At 41.0% G+C, this 22573-nt stretch overlaps 2 protein-coding genes across 2 annotated transcripts; one reads left to right on the forward strand and one right to left on the reverse strand.

Moving 5' to 3' along the window:
- Nucleotides 1–1465: 1465 nt before the first annotated feature.
- Nucleotides 1466–11863, forward strand: LOC144537710 (FYVE, RhoGEF and PH domain-containing protein 4-like). The gene is made up of 15 exons (XM_078281549.1): nucleotides 1466–1699; nucleotides 5978–6557; nucleotides 6680–7154; nucleotides 7382–7527; nucleotides 7640–7796; nucleotides 7897–8035; nucleotides 8219–8277; nucleotides 8660–8803; nucleotides 8998–9170; nucleotides 9349–9379; nucleotides 9499–9582; nucleotides 9685–9810; nucleotides 9920–10054; nucleotides 10178–10318; nucleotides 11298–11863. The coding sequence occupies exons 1-15, from the start codon at nucleotides 1582–1584 to the stop codon at nucleotides 11610–11612; spliced, it is 2823 nt and encodes a 940-aa protein (XP_078137675.1). The 5' UTR covers nucleotides 1466–1581; the 3' UTR covers nucleotides 11613–11863.
- Nucleotides 11786–22547, reverse strand: LOC144537711 (DENN domain-containing protein 11-like). The gene is made up of 9 exons (XM_078281550.1): nucleotides 21871–22547; nucleotides 19598–19697; nucleotides 19187–19345; nucleotides 16735–16891; nucleotides 16479–16617; nucleotides 15939–16070; nucleotides 15652–15802; nucleotides 15063–15131; nucleotides 11786–14563 (listed from the first exon to the last, which is right to left on the reverse strand). The coding sequence occupies exons 1-9, from the start codon at nucleotides 22271–22273 to the stop codon at nucleotides 14368–14370; spliced, it is 1506 nt and encodes a 501-aa protein (XP_078137676.1). The 5' UTR covers nucleotides 22274–22547; the 3' UTR covers nucleotides 11786–14367.
- Between the last annotated feature and the right edge of the window lie 26 nt (nucleotides 22548–22573).

The raw sequence follows: 22573 nt of genomic DNA on the forward strand, positions 1-22573 counted from the left end.
TATTAGTTAAGTGTTTTTTTCGGCAATTCAGCACTTGAGTTCTCAGTTGAAGAGTCACGTATACAGTTCAGTTTCTCAGGTGCAGAATGAAATTAGAACTGTGGCCTCTGCGGCTCAACACGTTATTTCTCGTTACCATGACTGCCACTAACACGTTGATATTAAACATAAACATTTTTTTAAATCTATTTATTTACGGCGAAGAGTTGCTCATTTATATTGTATAAACCTTTTCAGTGGAATTCAGGCAACAGCCTGACCCCTTGTTAACTGTCCATTTCACCACTGCAACAGGGAATTAACTTGGGGCCATTTAGACTGTTTATGTTTACAACTGTGAACATTAGCCTACTATATAATACTAGGTTATATTGTATTTATGGATTAACAACATTAAGATATTATACAAAAATTAAAAAAACTCACCTTGGGTCTCAAAGAATTTGTGATGGACATTTTTTACTATTCTTTAAGTAAATAGCCTAAATAGACTAGGCTAAATTTGATTGACTAATCAAACATATTTTTGCAGATGAATTGATGATGAAAATAATAGTTAGGTTATTTGCAGCCCTAGACTTAACCTTTTCTTGTCCGTTGTTTTTCACTGTTTTTGAAATATCCTTTTTATTGAAATTATTTGTTACACGTAAAAGTTAGGCTATTTATTTATAGCCTATTTATTAGGGCTGCAACGAACGATTGTTTTATTACTGATTAATCTGCCGGTTTTCCTTACAATTAATCACTTAGTTGTCTGGTCTATAAAATGTCAGAAAACGAAAAGAAAAAATACTCTATTATCCAGATCATGGTGACTCTTCTAAACTCCGTTTGCAAATATGAAACAGAGTAGGCCCTGGCCTATATCCTGACATTGGAGGAGCGCATTTTTTTTCTTAAAAGATTACGAAAACATGACTAAACGTTGATCAACTAATCGACTTGTATTACAATGGGTTAGAAATATAAAAATAGAAATAAATAGGCTAAAAATGATTTGAAGTCATTCACTTATTTATTTTGGTAGCCTATACCAATGTTTGTAGGCTACATGTGGTCATGTATGCATTTATTTAGGCTTTAATTATATTTATTAGTATAATTATTCATAGGCTATTATAGGCCACAGTTTAACTGAGTTTTTAGTTCTTAAATATCTGGTAAAAAATCAACAAGTTCAAGTAAGAAACTGATTCAGTTTAGTCTCAGATAGGCTGTCTGGTAAAACATTAAACTGACCGGGTGTGAGGTTCTGTTAGGTGGGTTTGTGGGGGGATTACAATACTTGTTCTCAATCAGGTTTAAAGTGATCTCGTCTCATTTATTTTACAGATTGCCTTTATAGTGTGAAAACTGACTGTGTGCCATCTGATTGGTCAGTGTTTCCAGTGAGCTTTCCAGGGAGCGCGTGGGGATTTAAGTGAGAGGCGGGGCTTGTCAAACAGCTCGAGAGACAGCCGGTTAGTGGTGGTGATTGAGCACGTAAACTCTTGCGCATCGTTCTTACAGTCTCTTTACAATTTGTCGTCTTTTGGAGAAACCGTGGGCTGAATTAGGAACCGAGGCTACTTTGAAACCATGTTTGACTTAAAGAGGAGCAATAGTTTGACTTTGAACAGCCGTGAGACGGAGTTCAGTCGAGTGGCGGTCAGACGGAAAGTCAGTGCTGCTGTGGACTGCCTCGCCTCCCACACAGGTGACGCACCTTTCTTTTAAGAGTAGCTATTTCACTTAGGCGTTAATTCAAATCAAAATTATTATACCAAAACAGAATTATAATCGAGCAGTAGGCTCGCTGTAAAATTGTTAAAATTCAATGTAAGCTACATAGCAAATGCAAAACTGCAATTGTTATACTTGTTAAAGTGCATAAAAAGTGGCCAGTGAGCTAGTAGTCGCTATTGTGTATGGTGTATAGTCACCATAGGCTGTTGCGTTTTAGTTGTTCGTGTAAAAAAAAGAATGGATATGGGTGTTTTTTTTTTTGAGAAACTGTCAAAATATAATCTGAATATTTTTTCCAATATGTCAGTAGCCTAAGTGGTCTGTGTTCACAACATGAATGTATAATAAGACAAGTTCACAACAACCAGATTAGCAAGGCTCAAACTGTCCTGTAGGTTTAGCAGAGCATGAGGGCATTAACTCTTGTTGTTGTGCTTGGTTTACATCAGTAGGACTAGCCTATATTAGATTAGATTTAGATTAGATTGAACTTTATTGGCATTGCACAAGTAAGGACAACCAGTAGGCTACAACGAAATGCAGTTTGACATCTAACCAGTAGTGCAATCATTAAAAGTGCTTTTTCTTTATAGCAGTGCTTAAAAAAGACTTAAAACTCAGAATGCAGTATGATCATTTTAGTCCGTTATTAAAGCGCATTAGCAAATAAAGTGCATAGAGTTCTGAGAAATCAGACAGTCCATAGTCCATATAATAGTAGAGATATAATGCAGTATGATCATATAAAGTGCATTGTTGAGGTGCATTAATAAAGTGCATAGTGATCAGAGGTAGTCAGACAGTCCATAGTCCATGTGCAAAAGAAGAGGGGGCGGGGCAGGAGGCTAGTGTTGGGTCTTGGTGTTGAGCAGCGTTATGCTGTTGTGAAAAAAGCTTTTTCTGAGCCTGCTGGTGAGACTCGTATGGCTCCTGTAACGTCTCCCAGACGGGAGGATGGAGAACAGTCCATGACTGGGGGGTGTGTGGTCCTCGATGATATTGTGTGCACGTCGCAGACACCGTGAGTGATGAAGGTCAGTGATGGCCGGGAGTGATGTGCCAATGATTTTTTTTTTTTTTAAGTAGTTTTCACCATTTGCTGTAGGGCTTTCCTGTCAGCCATTGTGCAGTTCCCATACCACACCATGAAGCGGTTAGTGAGGATGCTCTCGACTGTGTAGCGGTAGAAGTTACGGAGGATCTGAGGGCAGAGTCCAGCTTTTTTCAGTTTTCTGAGGAAGAAGAGGCATTGTTGAGCTTTCTTGATCAGAGTGGAGGTATTGAGTAACCAGGAGAGGTCTTGTGAAATATGGGGTCCCAGGAGCTTGAAGCTGGTGACCCGCTCTACATCATATATATGCTATTTTAGTTAAGTTCCCTTGTCAGTTTGTGGATGTGATGCTACTGTATGCGCTGCACTTGGTGTGTATGCAGGTTTTTGAATGTTATTGAACACATTTGGCCTGTTAGCCTCCTAACTTATTGGATTACTGTAATGAAATCTCTTCCCCTGATTCAGCATGGACTTTGCCTGCATGTCTTGAGACCGGCGTTTGTCAATCCACAATCACACAAAGCCGGTCTGTTCTGTGTCCATTGAGGCAGAGCTATCTGTTTAGATTAGAGAAGAATGTTTGCTCCAATGGTACTGTCAGATGCAGGATTCAACAGTGCCATCCATCCTTAGTTATTATTAAATTAATAATTTGTTAGCTTGGCGTGAGGCTGGTTAAAACCAGCACCCTTACAACATTTTCAAAGTATGGCCATTGATACATTTTTAAGATGAAAAAAACATATATTTTTTTTGCGACGACAAAGACGTCTCAAAATTTCACTCTGCCTTTGGCTAGAAATTGATACACACAGTAATGCTTATGCATTCAGTTCAGTAAGAAAGTTAAAAACATGTAAGGAATAGTTCACATTCGGGGAAAGACACTTATTATGTTTTAACTATTATGTTTTAGCTGAGAGCCAAATGAGAAGATTGATACCACTCGAAAGGCAATGTGGTGAACTTCTCCCTATTAAGAATTATGTATTTTAGTCATCTGGCTACCTATTTCAACTTTCAACCTGACTTAGTTATTTTAAAAATAACAAACTCAAATGGTAGACACTTTTGAAGATTTGAAAAGCAGCTATGTATAGCCTTTGACATGCCTCTTTCTCCTTGTCTCTCAAGGTTTTGTGTTCACTTTAGATATCAGTGGCTGTCTTAACAACTACACAATTCTGGTGGAGTGATAGTATTCACTTTATTTAGAAAAGTGCTGAATGTTGCCTCTGATACCCTAAATTAACTTGTAAAACTGGTTAAGGCTAGACGCTATCAAGAAAAAAGAAGTGGGAAAGTGGAAGTACTACAGTGTTGAGAAAGTAGGTTTTTAGCCGTCTCCACGTGACCATCAAATCTGTTACACTTCAGCAGAGCCAGGGGTGAACAGCACAGCTTTACTTTGTTATACACAGGGATAATCTTGCATACATTTGGACATAAACTGCAGGTAAGAAAAAGAAACGTCACAATTTGAAAGTAGTAAATTGTTGTTGTGAAGTACAAATGTCAGTCAAACAGTGAGAAAGTCTTAGGCAGGTATGAAAAAATGCTGTAAACTAAGAATGCTTTCAAAAATATAAATAATGATTGTTTATTTTTATCAATTTACAAATTGCAAAGTGAGCAAACAAAAGAAAAATCTAAATTACATCAATATTTGGTGTTACTACCCTTTGCCTTCAAACCAGCATCAATTCTTATAGGTACTTGCAAAAAGTCAGGGATTTTGTAGGATTGTAGTCAGGTGTATGATCAACCAATATATGTAACCTATATAGGTAGTTACACTGCATCAACAAGGTCTCTCCCAGACAAATATTTCAAAGCAGACTGGTGTTTCAAGATGTGCTGTTCAAAATCTTTTGAGAAAGCACAAAGAAACGGGCAACGTTGAGGATCGTAGACGCAGTGGTCGGCCAAGGAAACTTAGTGCAGCAGATGAAAAACACATCAAACTTATTTCCCTTCGAAATCGGAAGATATCCAGCAGTGCCATCAGCTCAGAACTGGCAGAAACCAGTGCGACCCAGGTACACCCATCTACTGTCTGGAGAAGTCTGGCCAGAAGTGGTCTTCATGGAAGCGTTGCAGCCAAAAAGCCATACCTCCCGACATAGAAACGAGGCCAAGTGACTCAACTATACACGAAAACAAATTTATTCTGCAGCAGGACAACCACCCCAAACATACAGCCAAGGTCATTAAGAACTATCTTCAGTGTAAAGAAGAACAAGAAGTCCTGGAAGTGATGGCATGCCCCCCACAGAGCCCTGATCTCAACATCGAGTCTGTCTGGGATAACATGAAGAGACTTTTGAGATTTGAGGAAGCCTACATCCACAGAAGATCTGTGGTTAGTTCTCCAAGATGTTTGGAACAACCTACCTGCCGAGTTCCTTCAAAAACGTCGTGCAGGTGTACCTAGAAGAATTGATGCTGTCTTGAAGACAAAGGGTGGTCACACCAAATATTTATTTGATTTAGATTTCTCTTCTGTTCATTCACTGCATTTTGTTAATTGCTGAAAATAAACTATTAATACTTCCATTTTTGAAAGCATTCTTAGTTTACCTCATTTTTTCATACCTTTTTTTTTCTTTCTAAAACTTTTGCACAGTACTGTATATAATTGTCTCTTTCAGTCAAATTTCCGAATATTTATTTATTACGTTTTCAAACAAATCTTTTGGTTATATCACTGTTATGTGACCCAGATAATGTAGTAACACAAGTACACAGCCTATGAAGTATACCACGCCTCTTTATTATCATAAAAAAATCCGCAAAAAAAGGCAGAAAGTGGTGATGGTCGCCAAAAAAAAAAGTTATTTTCATCAGCAGGTTTGTCAGGCAGATTTCGGGTCAGAAACACAAGCATGTTCAATTTCTATGGCTTGAGTCAGTTACAGCCTAGAATGTTTGGAGAACAAGTGACAGCTGCCGTTAGCATAGCTTTAGCTCAATAGTCCGACCAATAATCAATTGTATAATCACAATTTGGCATTTTTAAGTAAAATCAACATTGACCATCAACAGTCATACCCCTTAGGACCTTAGCTAATGTTAGCAATTAATTGAGGTTAAACAAAGAGAGAAGAATTATGTAATATTTGTTAGACCTAGTCTTAACTCAATCTTTTGTGGACTATTAGCCAACTGTGCTGTTTTTTTTTTCTCTCTTTGCAGTGCCTCCTAAACCAGCTGACCTCCAGAGTCCTCTGAGGGCAGGACAAGCTCAAGCCCTCAGTCCCTCTACAGGGAAATTACTACCTCAGCAAGTTAGTGGCACAGAGCAAGACCAGAGTCCTAACAGAAGTTGTGGAGTTTCTGTTTCCTGTGTCAGCCCAGCACAGAGTTGTCTAGACTCCCCTAGTCCTATCAGAGGAGGAGGGAACAGTTTTTTGAACGTAGTGTCTGAAGTACGTATCAGCCCTGCCAGACAATCGCCGGGGATTCCACATTTTACAAGCAGTCCACTTTTAGGATCTCCAAGTCCAGGCAAAAGAGGCATTCAGAGACATAGCCCATTGAGCGAAGGAGGCCACAGCCCTGTTAAACTGTCCCCAAGGAACCGTAGCCCTCTTGCACGATTACTGCGGACCCCCAGCCCTGTGCAGGGGAGGATGGGGAGCTACAGTCCCACCAATAACTCTAAATCCTGGATAGGACTGCACAGAATCCCAAGCAGTAAGGTGGAAGGACAAGAGAAGAGAGTGCGGAAATCTTTGAGCGTGCCTGACTTGATTGTTCTCTTGAATGCGAGCAGGTTGGATTTTTAATTTGGTCCATTATTTCTGAATCTTGGTTAGCTGAATACCTTCCCGTAGAATCGAATAATTTCTGAATATTACTGACAATTTCAATGATGGATGTATTTTATTTCTTCAGGATTCCCACCGAAAGAGTTGAACGCTCTCCCTTGAAACCGCTGCAATCACCCAACTGCAGTGGGCCAGCCATCACCATCAAATCACCGGTTAACCATAGACTCAATCATGCCACAAGTGAAGCCCATCTATTAAGCAATGGTAAAGAGCAGTCCCCAGGACAAATGAAGGGCATAGTGCAGGGGAGAGATTGCACAGTAGTAAATGTGACGGGGGAAAATGACAAAATAGAAGAAGGCAAGATACCTGTTGTATATGGCTCTAAGGCTTCCTGCCAGTGGAATGAGGCAACTATAGAAGATGGCAGGATTCACAAGGAGTCTAAAGGTGAACAAAAGGATGAGGAGATGAGGAAGGAGAGGGGAGTAGGCGAGCCAAAAGATGAAGAGACCATCGAGCAGAAATTGTACAAGATAGCCAATGAACTCCTGCAGACAGAGAGAGCCTACGTGGCTCGTCTCCACCTGCTAGACCAGGTCAGTGTGGTAATCGGTTTGTGGCTTCCTCCACGAAAATGCAATGCACTTGATGCAACAAAAAAAAAAAAACTCGGACTAATTTAATTGTTGGAAACACCATGCTCCTTTTTAGTTTAGCATAGTTTATCCTTTATTGCCACATTCTCATCAAACCTGTTACTTTATTTACATTTCTTGTGCCGGGTTAAGTGTAAAATTGCATGCCTCTCTAACTCCCACTGCAGGTGTTCTGCTCACGCCTAACAGAAGAGGCAGGTCGAGGCTCGTTTCCGCCTGAAGTGATAAGAAATATATTCTCCAACATTACCTCTCTCTACTCCTTCCACAACCAGTTCCTGCTACCTGACCTGGAGAGCTGCATCAGCCACTGGTGGGTGTTCACGTCAGAAACACAGTGAAACATTGAGACCCGTCCTGCTCATTACAGTGGCGTAAATAATAACCCCCCCCCCCCTCCCCCCTCAAAAAAATCCCAAATCTAGGTGTGAGAGCCCAGGCCTGGGTACTGCTCTGCTGCAACACGCACCCTTCCTGAGGATGTATGCTGACTACGTCACGAACTTTGACCAGGCCATGGAGCTGGTGAGGACCTGGACTGAACGCTCCGCTGCTTTCAGAAACATCATCCAGGACATACAGGTATGACATTCTCTGTAGAGCATGTGTCAATATATATCCCAATGCACTTAAAGGTCCGGAGGTATGAGCAGGATTTTATGTATACGTTGTCCTCTTTCAGAGTCAAGAGGTGTGTGGCAGCCTGACCCTGCAGCACCACATGTTGGAACCAGTCCAGCGGGTTCCACGTTATGAGATGCTGCTCAGGGATTACTTGAAGAACCTGCCCAAAAACCACCCAGATTATGATATTGCTTACAGTAAGTATGCTGTACCAGTATAACTAGTTTAGCTGGTCAGTTTACCAATATCCTTGCTCTGGAGTGTGCTTGTGTACGATTTATATGGTACTTCTTTTCCCTCATAAAGTGCCCGTTTGTCTCTGACGGGTCGTTTTGTCTGTAATGAGCAGAATGAACCTCTTGCTTTGTCTCCTCCTGCAGAATCCTTGCAGACTATTTCCATGGCAGCCATCCACTCAAACAGCGCCATCCACAAAGCTGTACGTTACCATTACACACCCCAACATTTACCATTGTGATATCATCACGGTCACACAACACATTATTTGTATTATATTGTCCAAAGTGATCCTTGTATTGTGGTTTTGATCCCTCTATTATTTAGTTGTATCTATGGATTATATAATTTGGAATGCTACAGCTGTATAGCTGGGACTTACATTTTGTTTTATATTACACTGGCTGATTTTGACACATTTTTGCAAATGCATCTGTTGTATGTCTTTGTAATGATATTTTGACAAAAGATGTATAACATAATTTTCAGCTTTTATCAATTGTGGAGACAAAACTTGACATTAACAGCCATGACTGTGTCCATACAGATGTGTTTTTAATGTCTCTCTTCCTCTTTCCCTGCAGGAGAGCCTAAAGCGGCTGGTGGAGATCTATGAGATGGTTGGAGAGAAGGAGGTGGTCAACCCGACGAACGAGTTCCTCAGGGAAGGTCGTCTGCTCAAGCTTGCTGCCAGGAACACGTCGGCCATGGAGAGGCACCTCTTCATGGTTAGAAACACATGCAGAAACACTACACCTTTGTACAAATGATTCAATTTCATTTTCTTTGACCTTTCGCCAAGATTATTTTAAACGACACTAAAAAGTCACTCTAGCTAGGAGCACCCTAAAATGTAAATCTAATATGTATCACAGTTAATCCAAGGAACCTTGTAGAAAATGGTGTATAACTTTCTCCCCAGTTCAACAACTTTCTGATGTGCTGCACTCCTAAGTTCAGCCTAGTCGGGCAGCGTTTTACTGTCCGCTGCAGGATCGGAGTGGATGGCATGCAGGTGCAGCAGACCACCAATGACGACTACCCATACACCTTCCAGGTCTCTGGAAAAGAGAGGACCCTTGAGCTGCAGGCTAGGTGTGTGTGTGTGTGGGTGGGTGTGTGGCCTTGCTAAAAGATATTCTAGTTGGAAAGTAGATGTATTTGATTTCATATTAAATAACTCAACATATTAAAGTCTGAACATAATCTTGTGTTATCAAACTTCAGTAAGTTCATTAAATGTATAATTCATTGTTTTTTGTGTTTTTTCAAGCTCTAAACAAGACCGAGATCAATGGATAAAGGTACTGGGGTATTTTTATTTAGTATTTGGTGCAACACAGTAAATGTAACATGGATTTGTAGAATATTAAATAGTTTTCTAAAACCCGTTTCTTTTTTTTCTTTTTTTCTTTTTGTCAAGGTAATTCAGGAAGCCATTGACATATTTCAGAAGAATAATGAAACCTTCAAATTGGCTTCCAAGGAGCTAAATGTACCAGAACCAGTAAGTAATATTTCAGAAATGAGGTTGCGAGTACTTAAAATCATACAGAGAATTACACAAATCTGTAAAACATCCCAGCTGATGTGTGTGTGTGTTTTACAGACTGAGGAACTCGGCCGACGTGCCCCTCGCTGGATCAGGGACAACGAGGTGACCGTGTGTATGAAATGCCAGGACGCTTTCAACGCACTCACCAGGAGAAGACATCACTGCAGAGCCTGTGGCTGTGTGAGTGACAGGATGGGACACTTTGTACTGAACACACAATACAGACAAAAGCTAATTTTTTTTCAGATTGATTTTCAGAAGATAGCAGTGATGGTTTCTCGCTCCCCAGGTGGTGTGCTGGAAGTGTTTGGACAGTAAAGTGGCTTTAGAGTATGACGGCAACAAGCTGAACAAAGTGTGTAAAGCCTGCTACTCCACCCTGACCAGTCAGAGGGTGGAGGAAAATAAGAGAAGGATACTGGAGGTGAGCCTTAAGTGTTTTCTAAAAGTTAAAGCAAGGCTGTCTTTTTAAAGAGCTTTAAATACTACATACCATGGATGTACGTCTTTACCAGCATTGTGTTTTCTTGTATGTGTGTTCTCCCAGTCGGAGGCATCTCCAGTGTCCAGTGACTGCGTAATGAGTGGCTTCCTGCTGTATGGTGACAACCCCAAGACCTGGCAACAGGTGTGGACTGTAATCAGCCGGACTGAACCTCCGGCCCTCCACCTGTATACGGCTCCGCAGGTAGGGATCTCTGTAATAAAGAATAATGTTAATGCAACAGTGTGATATGCTGTTTGATCCTTGAGTTTATTATGTAAGAGACTATTGCATTTTATTTTCAAACGTTGAGTAAAGGTGTCACTACTTGTTTCCGTTTGTGTTTCACTGTTATTTCAGTCTCTATAGGATATGCATGGGATGTTGCAATACACAGATGTCACTCTCTGTCAAACACAGTCACAACAGTCACCATCTGCAATCATGCACCCACATGGAAAATAGGGAAACACTGGTAAAATTGTGAAGGACTATTGTGCAATCAACTGCACAAACAGATTTTTTTTCAGAGCTAAAGGTTCGAGTAATGCCACTCCTGCTTATTTTATGAATGAAACCTAATAAAACAAACGTTTTACATATCCACAGAAACCCACAATATTCTTTGAAGTCCCCATTGGATTTAATTCCAAAAACCTACAGCAAATGCCCTTAGGCTTTGTTATTTATTGTTATTTTTTATTATTTCCAATGCTACATACACAGATACTGTAGGTAAGAACAACCCAATAATAAAGTGTCCAATGATGATGGTGGTGGTGCTGGAAAGCACCGTCAAGCAAAAATCTACTGAAGATGTAATTCAGTTGGGTTGAAATCTGGTGACTGAGGACCATAATGAACAATTCACATCATTTTCATTGTCATTAAACCATTCAGTAACTTATTGAGCTCTGCATTCTGTTAGATTTCTTAACTCCTTTTATTCAGGATTTCCCTATATGTCTAAATCCTCTTCTTGCTACTTTTTGAACATCAGTATACCAAGGCTGGTTTGTTTGCCATCATGTGGAAAAAGTGACATCACTGCTTATTCTCTTAGAACGAACAGCACGCTATTCTGTTGCAACCCCTTCATGGCATTTGTGATTATAAAAACATAATGTTTCATACAAAATGTTGCCATGCACAGCCTAACCTTAACCTCTTCCAACATCTCCAGGACGTGAAGCCCCTATCCAGTATACCTCTACTGGGCTGCAGTGTGGAGGATTCCCCTCAGGAGCTCCAGGGTCAGCCTGGTTTCTGTTTAAGCCAATCCAAAACCACCCACACATTCTTCTGTGATAGATTGGACGTCAAACAGAGCTGGCTGACGGTTCTGAAAGTTGCAGTGATAGGCAGGCGGTGCACGCTTGATGGCTATGACATCACCACCAATAGCTCCACATGTGGCATTAGTGGCACTGTCAATGATGGAAGCGTGTATACTGGTGAGGAATGTATCATCAATGGCGACGAGGTAATCCACTCCTGAATGTTTGAGATTGGGTACTATGGAAAGTACTCTTACAAGCATGTACACTTGCACAACACCAAAGGAAAGTCCATTGATGTTAAAGACAGTAACTTTGAACTAAACATTTGATAAAATGAATGAAATCTAGGAATGTAAAGGTTGTAAATAATATTCAGACTGAGAACTGCGTTTTCCTTACAAGTGGCAATGCACTTTATTTCTAAAATGGTTTACAGTAAAATAAATAAAGTGAAGGTGTTTTAACATGAGTCGGACTATTCCTTCAACTACAAACATGGTTGCTTCAGCTCTGTACACGTGGTCTAAGGTGCCATGCAATGTGGCGTAAAAATGTGCTCCGAGGTTATTTTCTTACAGCAGACAGTTGAACACTTTTGCATGAGGGTTTCAGTGAAACACAGAGGCTCTGTGGGATCATAATTGCCTTATAAAACACATTCAACTGATCCCATTTCTTCACAGATAATGTTACAACAATAAAATATTTACACCCAAAACGAATACCAGCTAAAGAAACAAAATACATAAAACAAAACAAAAATAAGTGGTCAAAATGATCACTGTAAAACAAATGACTTATATCATATATCAAATGACCATTAGTCTGTAGTAGTACATTAGATTTAGTTTGTGTGGAGTCACTAAAGCACCAGGTTAGCTTAGTATGCGACATGGTTCAATCAGAAATGGGGGGGGGGGGAACATCCTTTTCAGAAGCAAATTAACAATATGATTGACTTTAAGTGATATTTCAACAGGATGCATGTATTTTCACATTGCAGTTACTGTATGTGCCACAAACTAAACAATACCTGATCTATGGAGGTATACAGGATGACATTGTAAATGTCCCATCAAAGGGGAAAATTGCTTAAAGCTGCATTAATTAGTCATGTTTTACATTAACAGAGACTCAAATGGCTACATGGAATGTGAAAGAGGTCGCAGACAATCTTGCAGAGAATTATTGCTAATCTCTGGAGCTTTTTTAAGTCTCTTAACTAGTGACGGACACTAGTTATGGTTTTATGAAACATTTGCTCTGTGGTTCAATATCACTACTCTTATTAACCGTGTTTCCAGCATCATTATGCCGTTATTTTTGGCAAAAGGTTCCACTAAAGCAACTGTATGCCACCTATCCAGCGCTAAACAGACACAATGTTAGCTGCTAGCTCCTGAAGAAAGTCGAAAAGCTAGCAGCTAAAATCTATTTTACTCAGAGTTGGTGAAGTCCACAGTAGAGCTAAAGAAACGGACAAAAAAAAACACATGACTCCACATGAATGCGGTTTCTTCGTGTTTGCTGGATAAGCCATTGTTTAGCTTACATGTTAAAAACCATTAAAACCTAGTAGCTGTGTAACTGCTATTGTTTAGTTCTTCTGTCCTCTAGTGGCCAACATTTGAGAAATGCAGCTAGAAGGTTCTTACCTCCTTTCCGAACAACCAAGAATCATGTTTGTTTTTATCTCAACAGCAATACACAACATAAGATACCAACAAGTGCGACCTCTCTGTTAACGAAGTTGAAAGCATACGTGGCTATAGTGTGCTTCAAAATGTACAGAGCTTAAACGTTATAGTATTGGGTCTTACGCAATTCTCTATTATCTATTCTGCAGATGGTAGCTGTTAAATCAAGTCAGTGTCTCTGAATCGAGAGAATCGCCTGAAGTTGTGAACTCGCCCCCTGAAGTCTAGATACTATAGCTGCAAACACAACTGGACATTTTGAGAAAAGCATAAAAAGACTAAACATGGCTCTTTGTGTAACAGCTTATGCCTCTGAACTGCAGGCCCAGCTGACTGCGCCGGTGCAAATAAGCCATATGAAATAGCCTCAATGTCCACGTGGACGTCACCCTTGCCTGTTGGACAATGACATCATTAGAAAATCTGATTTGGTCTTAGCTCAGGCCAAAAATAATTGGTAACATTAAATGGCAACTTGGTCATTTTGTCGCATTCAGTGCGAGTTAAACAGCAGTGCTTACAGACGTGGCTCTTGAAGACAAAAAGTGGTTTGACCTGCTTGTAGTGACATAAGTTAGATTTCAAGAAAGGAGGCCCTGATTTGGACATTGATGCTTAGAAATGACATGTTTGAATCCAGCACTTGATACAAGGAGAGCAACACTGGCAGAGAGGCGCACCCTATACCACACATACGCCGACACACTTTACATTTAGAAAGAAAAAAGAAAACAGGATTATTTACAGGATGGCTACCTTTCTTTTTTTCTTTCACACATCAATCCTCAGTACACATTTTGTTCACTGAAAATCTCCAAAGTATCATTCAACTTGATGTCCAAGTACAGTTCAAGCCACCTTAGTATTTATTTGATCTTATCATCTTGGGGTTTGGACCTGCCATCCATATCATTCAAACACGTCTCAGTGTTGGAATACTGCAGCTGTATGCGATCCAGAGAATCACTTTTAGTCAGCCATGGGTGAGTAATCCATCTTAAGCCTCCGTGAGGCTATATCAAGTAGAACAGACCACATGACTCTTGGTTATAATACATGAGAGTTGACTGATGTTGTTGCTCTTGCCATCAGGTTGTAAGGGAGCAAAACCACAGCGAACAAAAGAAGCACACGGGGGGGGGATATACAAAAGAAAAAAAAGTTCCAAAGACTCCAAGACCCAGTAGTGCAGCACTCAAAGTTTGCTCGAGGCAAATCAACCCCCCCCCTTTAAAACCAGCAGTGATGAAAGGTGGAAATCCACATCTGTCGTCTCTCAACTGCAACACAGCTGCTCCGACACCAGGAGGGTGTCATAGCCATAGATCTCCAGCAGGTGGAGCAGGAAGAGCCTGTCTCCGTGGGGATCCAGACCCATGGCCCTCACACTCTCCTGGGTCAGCGTGGGATCGGGGCTCCCTGCCACCTCGCTGAGGGTCTGGAAAATCCTGTTGTTCTGCTCCAGGAAAAACCTGGATCAATCAAGGATTAGAAGTAAGTTGGTAGTTTGAGATTTTGTTACACAGTTCTTTACCCGGCTCCACAACTAAAATGTACTCAATTGTATTATTATTTTTTTTAAACAATCAAAAAAAAAAAAAATCTACACAGTTGACTTTTTCCTTTTGTTTTATCCCCCTTGTCCCGTATGCTTTCCTTCAACGTCCTTATGGTTTTCATTTCATGTCACTATGCTGAACAGTAGCAGTGATAACAAGATGGGGGGGGGGGGAAGCACAAAGAAAATCAGCACAAATCTCCCCTTGAGTGTGAGATTTAATAATTACAGTTGCTGTGAGAGGAAAGGTCAGGCGATTCTGTCAGGCTCATTACTTCTTTGATTCCGTTTTTCTAAGCTGCCACTGTGCTGACTGTTCTCATAAAAAGATCAACTTGTGTCTGCTCTGCATACAGTGGTTAATCAGTAGTTATCACCCCACTGGCTGCTTAAATGAATCATGTTGTACTTACAAAATAAAGAGATCCTCTTCGCTGGACACACAGTCTCCATTCTCCTCCTGGGAGTATAGCAACATCTGCCTACACACACACACACACACACACACACAGAACTCTTTTTCTAGCTGCTTTTTTGAAAACCTACAGGACAGAGTGTACTCAGCTCCTAAAACAGCTGGGCACTGTAGTTTTTGTCAAATGTTACTCAAACAGGAGGAAAAAGTGAATTTGTTGGGGACTTTTCAGCTGTGCATTATCCACCTTTTAAGTATTTACAGCAGCAGTACGGCGTATGTGTGGTTGACTCAAAATTAACTACAGTATGTTTTCATGGTGATGAAAGAACATGTCACTAAGTGCAACAGTGTGGCTCTACTAATGTGTTTATTCACAACACTGGAGCTCTATGGCCCAGAGGAAATAGGTTTATCAAACTTTGACTGCATAGGAATACGTTTTAGTAGACTAAATGATTTGATAGTTTTGGCCTTTTTGTGGGATTTGTTAAAAATATAGAACAACACAAGCCTTAGCCTTTAATTCACACTCTGGTAATTATGCAGTGTAAGCAGTAGTCCTGTCGTTAGCAGCGTTTTCCTACCTCTGTTCCGTGAGTTTGCGATATTTCTCCCTGTCTGCGGTGCTGAGGCGGAGCAGAGGCTTCAGGCCGTCCCTGCAGGTCTTTACATTCTGATTGTCTACATACGCATCATACAGATCCTTCTTCTCCTCAAAGATCTTCTCAGTAGTACCTAAGCATGCAAACACAAACAGGATCTCTAGGATTTAAGATACAGGAGATGCTAATCATATTGAATATTAGACCATCTATTCCTTTTTCAGTGTGGCTTTTCACAAATGTGAACATGTTTTCGAGCATCCACTTACACGCCACGTAGGAGAGCTCGTTCTCCAGGGCGCTGATATCGGCCACGTTAACATAGAAGAAAGGGCGGAACTCGGGCACAGCCACGCCGATCCCGGGGATGGAGATGTTTGCCAGGCAACAGCAGCAGTACACTGAGAGGGAAGAGGGGGTGGAGGGTGAAATCAGAAAAATGATGCATGAGTGTGGGAGGGAAAGAGTGTGACACAGGATGTGAATATGTGCATAACATGTGGGCTGTCTAACAGTGATACAGCTGGAGAGAAACAGCATGTACTCTGGTGTGAAATCCCCAGACTCAGTCCCCAGACTAAATAAATTGGTAAAAGATAGTTTTCTGTAGCGTAAGTGTAATGGGGTTCAGAGCTGTAAAGTATTGTGTACACTCTTAGCCAAGTAAAAACTTTTTTCTAAATGAAAGGAATATTTTGACATGTTGTGAAATACCTTATTTTGTTATCTTCTCTTTGTTAATCTTCTCATCTGACTCTAGGCAAGAACTCCCAAAAAAGTCAAACCTTTAAACTTCTGATAAGTCTCACCTCTGTAGCAGACCACGCCCACAGGTGGAGGGGAGAAGATGAGGATGCGTCTGCGAAGGAGAGCCAGTTTCCACAGCACCATGATCTGCTCCCCAAAGAAGCGGATGAACTGGGACATGCAGCCTGCAGGGTGGGTGATCTGGTTCAGAGGTATTCAAACACAAAGGCACACAAGGTTACTGCGTCATAAAGTGTAAAAAAAAAAAAAAAACAACACCAGCTGACGTAGGTGTAGACGTGGAAATGTCCTTCCTACCTTCATTTCAGGGTGCATGCTGTGGTTGATTGCAGCTCCCCAGGCATTGGCTGGACATGCAATAACAACACCATCACCACCGGGGGGCAGAAGTGCTCTCTTGTCCTCATAGAAGGCCTCCAGGGGAGAGTAGTGGCCTGGGCACTGAAGCTGGAGCCTGCAGCAGGGGACAACAAAAATTACATTTGTTTTGGGAAAAGTCTAAACCTTAAAATGTACATTCTTACACAAATATACGAGCAGCACTTTCTTTGCTAACTTCAGTTGACTTTTTACTTTCAGGAAAAAAATACAGTTTCAATTACATTGATATGTCTATGTATGTCTTACCATTTTCAAAAGCTTAGAGGAGCACTGTGGTGCATGAGGCCACTTATTGCTTTTTGGTATACACACATACCCTGATTTTTCCTCCAAAAAAAAAAAAAAAATATATATATATATATATATGTATCTGGCCTGGAACCCCTCCTTTAGTAACACTAGTCTGGACTATTTTGAAGTGCAGTGGGCTGGGTGTCAGTCTGGGAAAAATGTGCTACCAAAGTAGAGAGGAAAACCAGCTGCTCGGCATAGCTAGACCCTGAGTATGGCTGTAGAATGTAATATTTGTTTCTATTAGGCTTTGTTAATCATTCCCTAAAATAAATAATCAACACTGCATGGGTAAGTGGGTTTCTTGGCACCTGAAGCTGGTCCTCTTGCTGTTGCAGTCCTTAAAGTAAAATATAGTAAATAGTATCTGATCTGGAAGGCCTTTAACTATTATGTTAATCTGTGATTCATCTGTCATTATTATAGAATGAATTGTTTGTTTAGCCTAAATCCCATCAAAAATTTCAAAGAGCCTACGGGGCCATCCAAATCCCTTTTTAATTATATTTGATTTATAATTTTTCAATCATATCACAAACTGTTCATTTGTTTGTTTTGTCTGACAAACACTCAAAAACCCAGAGATAATCAATTAACAATGATATAAAACAGAAAAAAAATCAACTAATCCTCACATTTGAGAAACCAGCAAATGTTTGACATGTTTGCTTGATAATAATTATCAAAAATACTGCTGAGTAAATGTCTGCCAGTCAACTAATCAATTATCAATTAAGTGATTATTTCAACAAAATCTGATCATTGGCCTTAAAGAGTGAATCCACCAACTAGCAACACAAAGTTTTTTTATGTGTCACCTACTGTACCAAGGGTTACATACACATTTTAGGCTGGATTATTCTATGCCAAGACACTTCTGCATTTAGTATTCCTAGCCTTGTTAGCATCATTAGCATTTCCCTGTAAAGCTAATGAGTTCCGCTAGCTACAAGTGCCAAGAGAGGAGACATTACAGACTCAAAATCAGAAATAGAGGGAAGGCGGGAGAGAGAGAAATGGGAAAGTATCCAGAAATTCCTAACTGTCTTAACCACCTCCTCACTAACAGTGAGCCCTTTCTTTCTATAACTGCCATGGCAGTCAGCAGATGGGGAATCTGGAGCGAGCTACGTGGGGAATGATGAGTAAGGAGCATGACCGCTGCATGACTGGAGGCCAGAAGAGGCCAGGAGTGTGGAAACTGTGGAGAGGGAAGAGAGGGAGGATCAGGGAAAGCAGAGAGAAAGGGGGGGCTGGATATAGAGAGAGCAGTGTTCAAAGCGAAAGTGTGACAAAATTGTGAATAGGGTTTAAAGATAATGGAAGTGTACCACTGTTGAGGGGAGAGAAAACAGGAGTCGAGGAAAGTGTGAGAGTGGTCTATTTTAGATGAGGGAAAGGAGAAGAAGAGGAACTAGGCTAGGCTGGAGAATCCTAAAGACCCACTAGCTGCCCCTGGTGGCCATATGTGAACTTACCTGTGGACTAATATTGCCATACAAAAAGCCTCTTACTAGTGGTAGTAGTAGTAGTAGTGGTTGTAGTACCACGGGACAAACTCTTAGAGTGAAAAAGTGAATTGCTTGAAAGAGATTTTCGATAATCAATAAATCGTTTTTAAGTCATTTATCAAGCACTATATTTAGTCTTTGACTTTCAGTCTCACATGTAACGTCCTTAAAGTACTCAGGAAAAAAGGAAATTGAAACCTCTACAATTCCATAATCTCCTGAGGAAGATCGTGTGATTTTTGTGTATGTTGTAAAAATGTGGATCCGTCTTTCCCAAAGCCCAAGATGACGTCCTCAAATGTCTTGTTTCGTCAACAACTCAAAGATATTCAGTTTACTGTCATAAAGTAGAAAATAACCCAAAAAATACTCACATTTAGCAAGCTGGAATTACAGAATATTTTTCTTGATTCATCGGTTTGAGTCATTCATTGATTATCAAAATAGTTGACAACTAATGGATTAATCTTTGCAGCTATAGTTCTAAGCCTGTTGTTCAGTGAACGTAAAAGCTCCTGCCATGTGAATAAGCAGACCACTCTGTTGAACAAACTAGCTCCTCTTACCTGACCTGGTGCTCCAGGAAGCTCATGTAGCGGTAGAGCAAGGTGTAGGAAGGAGACAGGATCCCTACCGACTTCATCCTCGCGCCCCTCTCCACTGTGCTCTCCACCGCCATGTTGGCAAAGCAGGCCAGGCCAAAGTAGCAGCCCTTCCGGAAGTAGCTGTGGATGGACGGGATGGAGGGGAGAGGGAGACAGACGAAGCCATGAGTCATGAAAAGCAAAGGCAATGCCAGATGGCTGGGCTTCTTTATTCTTTTCTTTTTCTGCCAGGCAACACTTTGTGTCATTCTGTCCTGCCAGGAGGAAGACATGGGGCTGCATCCTAATACTGAAAATGAGCTCCCTCCACTTGGTTATGTTCTTCAGGGTGTGGAGAAGGTAAACAACTTCCTGTACTGTGCAAATGCTTACATGAAGTCTGTGGTGACTCGGTGGGAGCCGCTGGCGATGGCTTTGAACTCCACTCCCTCCAGGTCCATGTCTTTGGGCAGACACCACTCCAGCATGTTTCCTATTAAAGCCACATAACAGACAGAGATAACATTAAAACACACATGCAAGCAGACAAGCGCTGATACAACACCAGACGGTAAATATATTATCACCATTTCATTTCATGGGCACGAAACAACAGTGACACAGCCCGACTGGATTCTTTGGAATTCATTGTGTCGGCTGAGCGCTGACGCTCGAGCGCCAGCTGAGCAAATACGGTCTGATAAGGAGCCGGGAGACAGAGAAGGTGACTCAGCCAGTGTGGTTTTCAAACTAATCATTAGCTCCACAGATAAGTCAGTGGAGTTTCTGCAGAAATATGAGTTCAGTCAGTCAAATTAAGCCTACAGGTCCGTATCATTAACCTGTGGCTGGACACAAAAGATGCTCTACAGTATATGACCACTGACAGCTGTTACTACCTTTAAGTATTTCACTTTAGGTATCATGCAGTGCAAAGTGCCTATCAAAGCTATTTCAAAGCTATATATGTACAGCATTAAAAGGCCACTAGAGACACAAGATGTTTTCATTATATATTTTACGACCAATTTGCGAACAAAAGCACAAAATCTGAATGCTTTGCTTTTATTTTTGACGTATCACATGGCTCTTGATGCTTGACTAAATTCTGTAAGAAATCATTAGAAATGATTTTATACTAAAATGAATCTTCTCTAATCAATCCTCTACTTGCTCTAGTACAGTATAGACTCAGACTCATGTTCTCTCATTTGTTTGCTTAAAAAAAAGGAACCTGTGGTGTGTCTTGATGACATTGTTGCATGTCTTTACCCCTCCTTCACTTCCCTCATTTCCTGTCACTTCTTTGCTACACTCTCTTATAAAAAAAAAAGGTACATTAATGTAAATACCACCAAAAACATTTTAAAAATGGGGAAAAACTCTTTTTCTGCCAGAATAACACCCTCGAAAAACAAGATGTAACAGGTAAAAACATAAGCTACACCTCCTTTTTTTTGTGTTTTCTGGTGGATTGCTCATTTTTAAATAAGCAGAAGTTTTTTTAAGAAGCTTGTAAGTTGGAAAGGGGCAATGTTTCAGTGATGTCTTGCCTAAACATTGACACAACTGTCTCAAGTCTCAAATGTATCTTTCACATTAAGAATGACATTTGAGTGCACAAACTACTAGATATTTTAGTGTTTCACACTGTGTGATCTTTGTTGTAAAAGTCTGCAAATATGAAAATACTGAATAAAAAGGTATGTTTTCTTCTATAGGTATATACTGTATAATGATGCACCACAGCCAACTGTCTTGTAATATTTCATATTTATAGATGTACCTGCTGTACATTCTGTTAACATCCTGATGTATTGCAAAACAACAATGTGTTGTGTCTTATCCTATGTGTTACCATGTGAATCCTGGCTCAGATATCAAAGGAAATACGTGGCATCAGCTCATTGGTGGACTGGGAGGGTACCAGTATTGACTGTACAGACCAGGAATTGATCCAGCTAATCTACCTGGAGTCTTATTTTATTGGCATCAGATTGAGGCCTTTCCTGCAAAGCAGCAAATCAGATGGCGCTAAAGGTGGAGTAGCCTACTAATATCAGTGATCCTTTCACTGAGCAAATATAAAAAATAAAAAAAAGCTTTGTTATTACCTGTTATAACCTCACCCTATTCCCCTGGTCTCCTGTCAACCTGACATGCTGCAACATCATAAAGCACCCAGCTCCACCCTTTCTGGGGAATCTCCTCTGTCACAATCCAGGCAGGTTGTCTCCATCATTTTGAAACGTTACATTTTATGATTCTTAGATGAATTAGCCCTCTAGGTTAGTAACCTGATTGGTTACTTTTTCACAGGGGCTCATCCTGTCTTTAACATGCCCCTCATTAAAAATGTATAGGCCTGCTCTGCAGAAAGGACCAGCTAATTGATTTTTCTCACAGAACTCATCCTGACATCTTGACATGTATATTATGTAGTTAGGCTAACAGATGGCTTTTAATCATGTCTCTAAACTTATGGCCAGGTCAAAAAAAGCCACACCTGTAGGAGACGGGCGTCAGACACAGGAATGGCTTGCATTAGACGAAGAAGGCTTAATCTATTTTCTATATTCCTGTCTGTAAACATGATGCTTTCCCTTCATTTGGTCTGTTGTTTAATATAGCAATGATAATTCCATGTAGAATATTTGATGTCCCACCTGATCTGGTATTAAATGTAACCACAAAGACCGACACAATCTGGTCCTTTTCCTCCCATTTCACCATCCTGTCCTCTAGCGACACCTCCCCCGATCCTGAATCCGAGAGATGCTCCTCGTTGTCGGGATGCAGGGCTTCGTTCTTGCCCAGCGGGGTGTTGGAGGTCGCGGGTGGGGCGCTGCAGCCGTCTGCGTTGGAGACGGACCTGCTGGGAGTGGGACCCCCTGGACCGCTGCTCCACCCAAGCCCCGGCGCGGAGCATCCTGACGAGGCACGGCTGTTGCAGGGGCTCGCCACTCGGTCCTTGGAGTGTGCTGCAGCCGGTGCCGCTCCGCCAGGCTTCTCCGCGGACGGAACCTCCTCCCAGTCCAGCAGAGGTGCTCGGTCCGACCGCTCCACCATCCTGTCGGCGGTCCCGCCTCGTCAGTCTCACAGCGGATTGTAAATGATGTTTCAGCCGACAAGCACCAAGGTCCATCCGTTGATAATTACAGCTCAGAGCAATTCCCGCATTGCAAAGTTATTCTGAACTGTTCAGAACGGTCGCATTTTGCATCAAATTAATGTTACGTGTAACAGCTTTCACATCTATCGTTATAATCTTTCTTGTCTGAGGTGATCATAAATGTGATGCTGTTGAGAGAGGGCAACTCCTTCGTCTAATGTGAGTTGCATTCAAAACAATCCACCAGAAGTGTCACA

Source organism: Sander vitreus, chromosome 23, assembly GCF_031162955.1.
Source record: "Sander vitreus isolate 19-12246 chromosome 23, sanVit1, whole genome shotgun sequence".
Lineage (NCBI taxonomy): Eukaryota > Metazoa > Chordata > Actinopteri > Perciformes > Percidae > Sander > Sander vitreus.

What these genes read in the sequence shown, in the direction of transcription:
- LOC144537710 (XM_078281549.1), top strand. Translation starts at nt 1,582, where the DNA reads ATGTTTGACTTAAAGAGGAGCAATAGTTTGACTTTGAACAGCCGTGAG. An exon ending in AGATTATGATATTGCTTACA is followed by an intron (nt 8,036 to 8,218) that starts GTAAGTATGCTG and finishes CTCCTCCTGCAG; the next exon opens with AATCCTTGCAGACTATTTCC. An exon ending in ATAAGAGAAGGATACTGGAG is followed by an intron (nt 10,055 to 10,177) that starts GTGAGCCTTAAG and finishes GTGTTCTCCCAG; the next exon opens with TCGGAGGCATCTCCAGTGTC.
- LOC144537711 (XM_078281550.1), bottom strand. Translation starts at nt 22,273, where the DNA reads ATGGTGGAGCGGTCGGACCGAGCACCTCTGCTGGACTGGGAGGAGGTT. An exon ending in GGGCGTGGTCTGCTACAGAG is followed by an intron (nt 16,071 to 16,478) that starts GTGAGACTTATC and finishes CTTCCCTCTCAG; the next exon opens with TGTACTGCTGCTGTTGCCTG. An exon ending in CGCAAACTCACGGAACAGAG is followed by an intron (nt 15,132 to 15,651) that starts GTAGGAAAACGC and finishes GTGTGTGTGTAG; the next exon opens with GCAGATGTTGCTATACTCCC.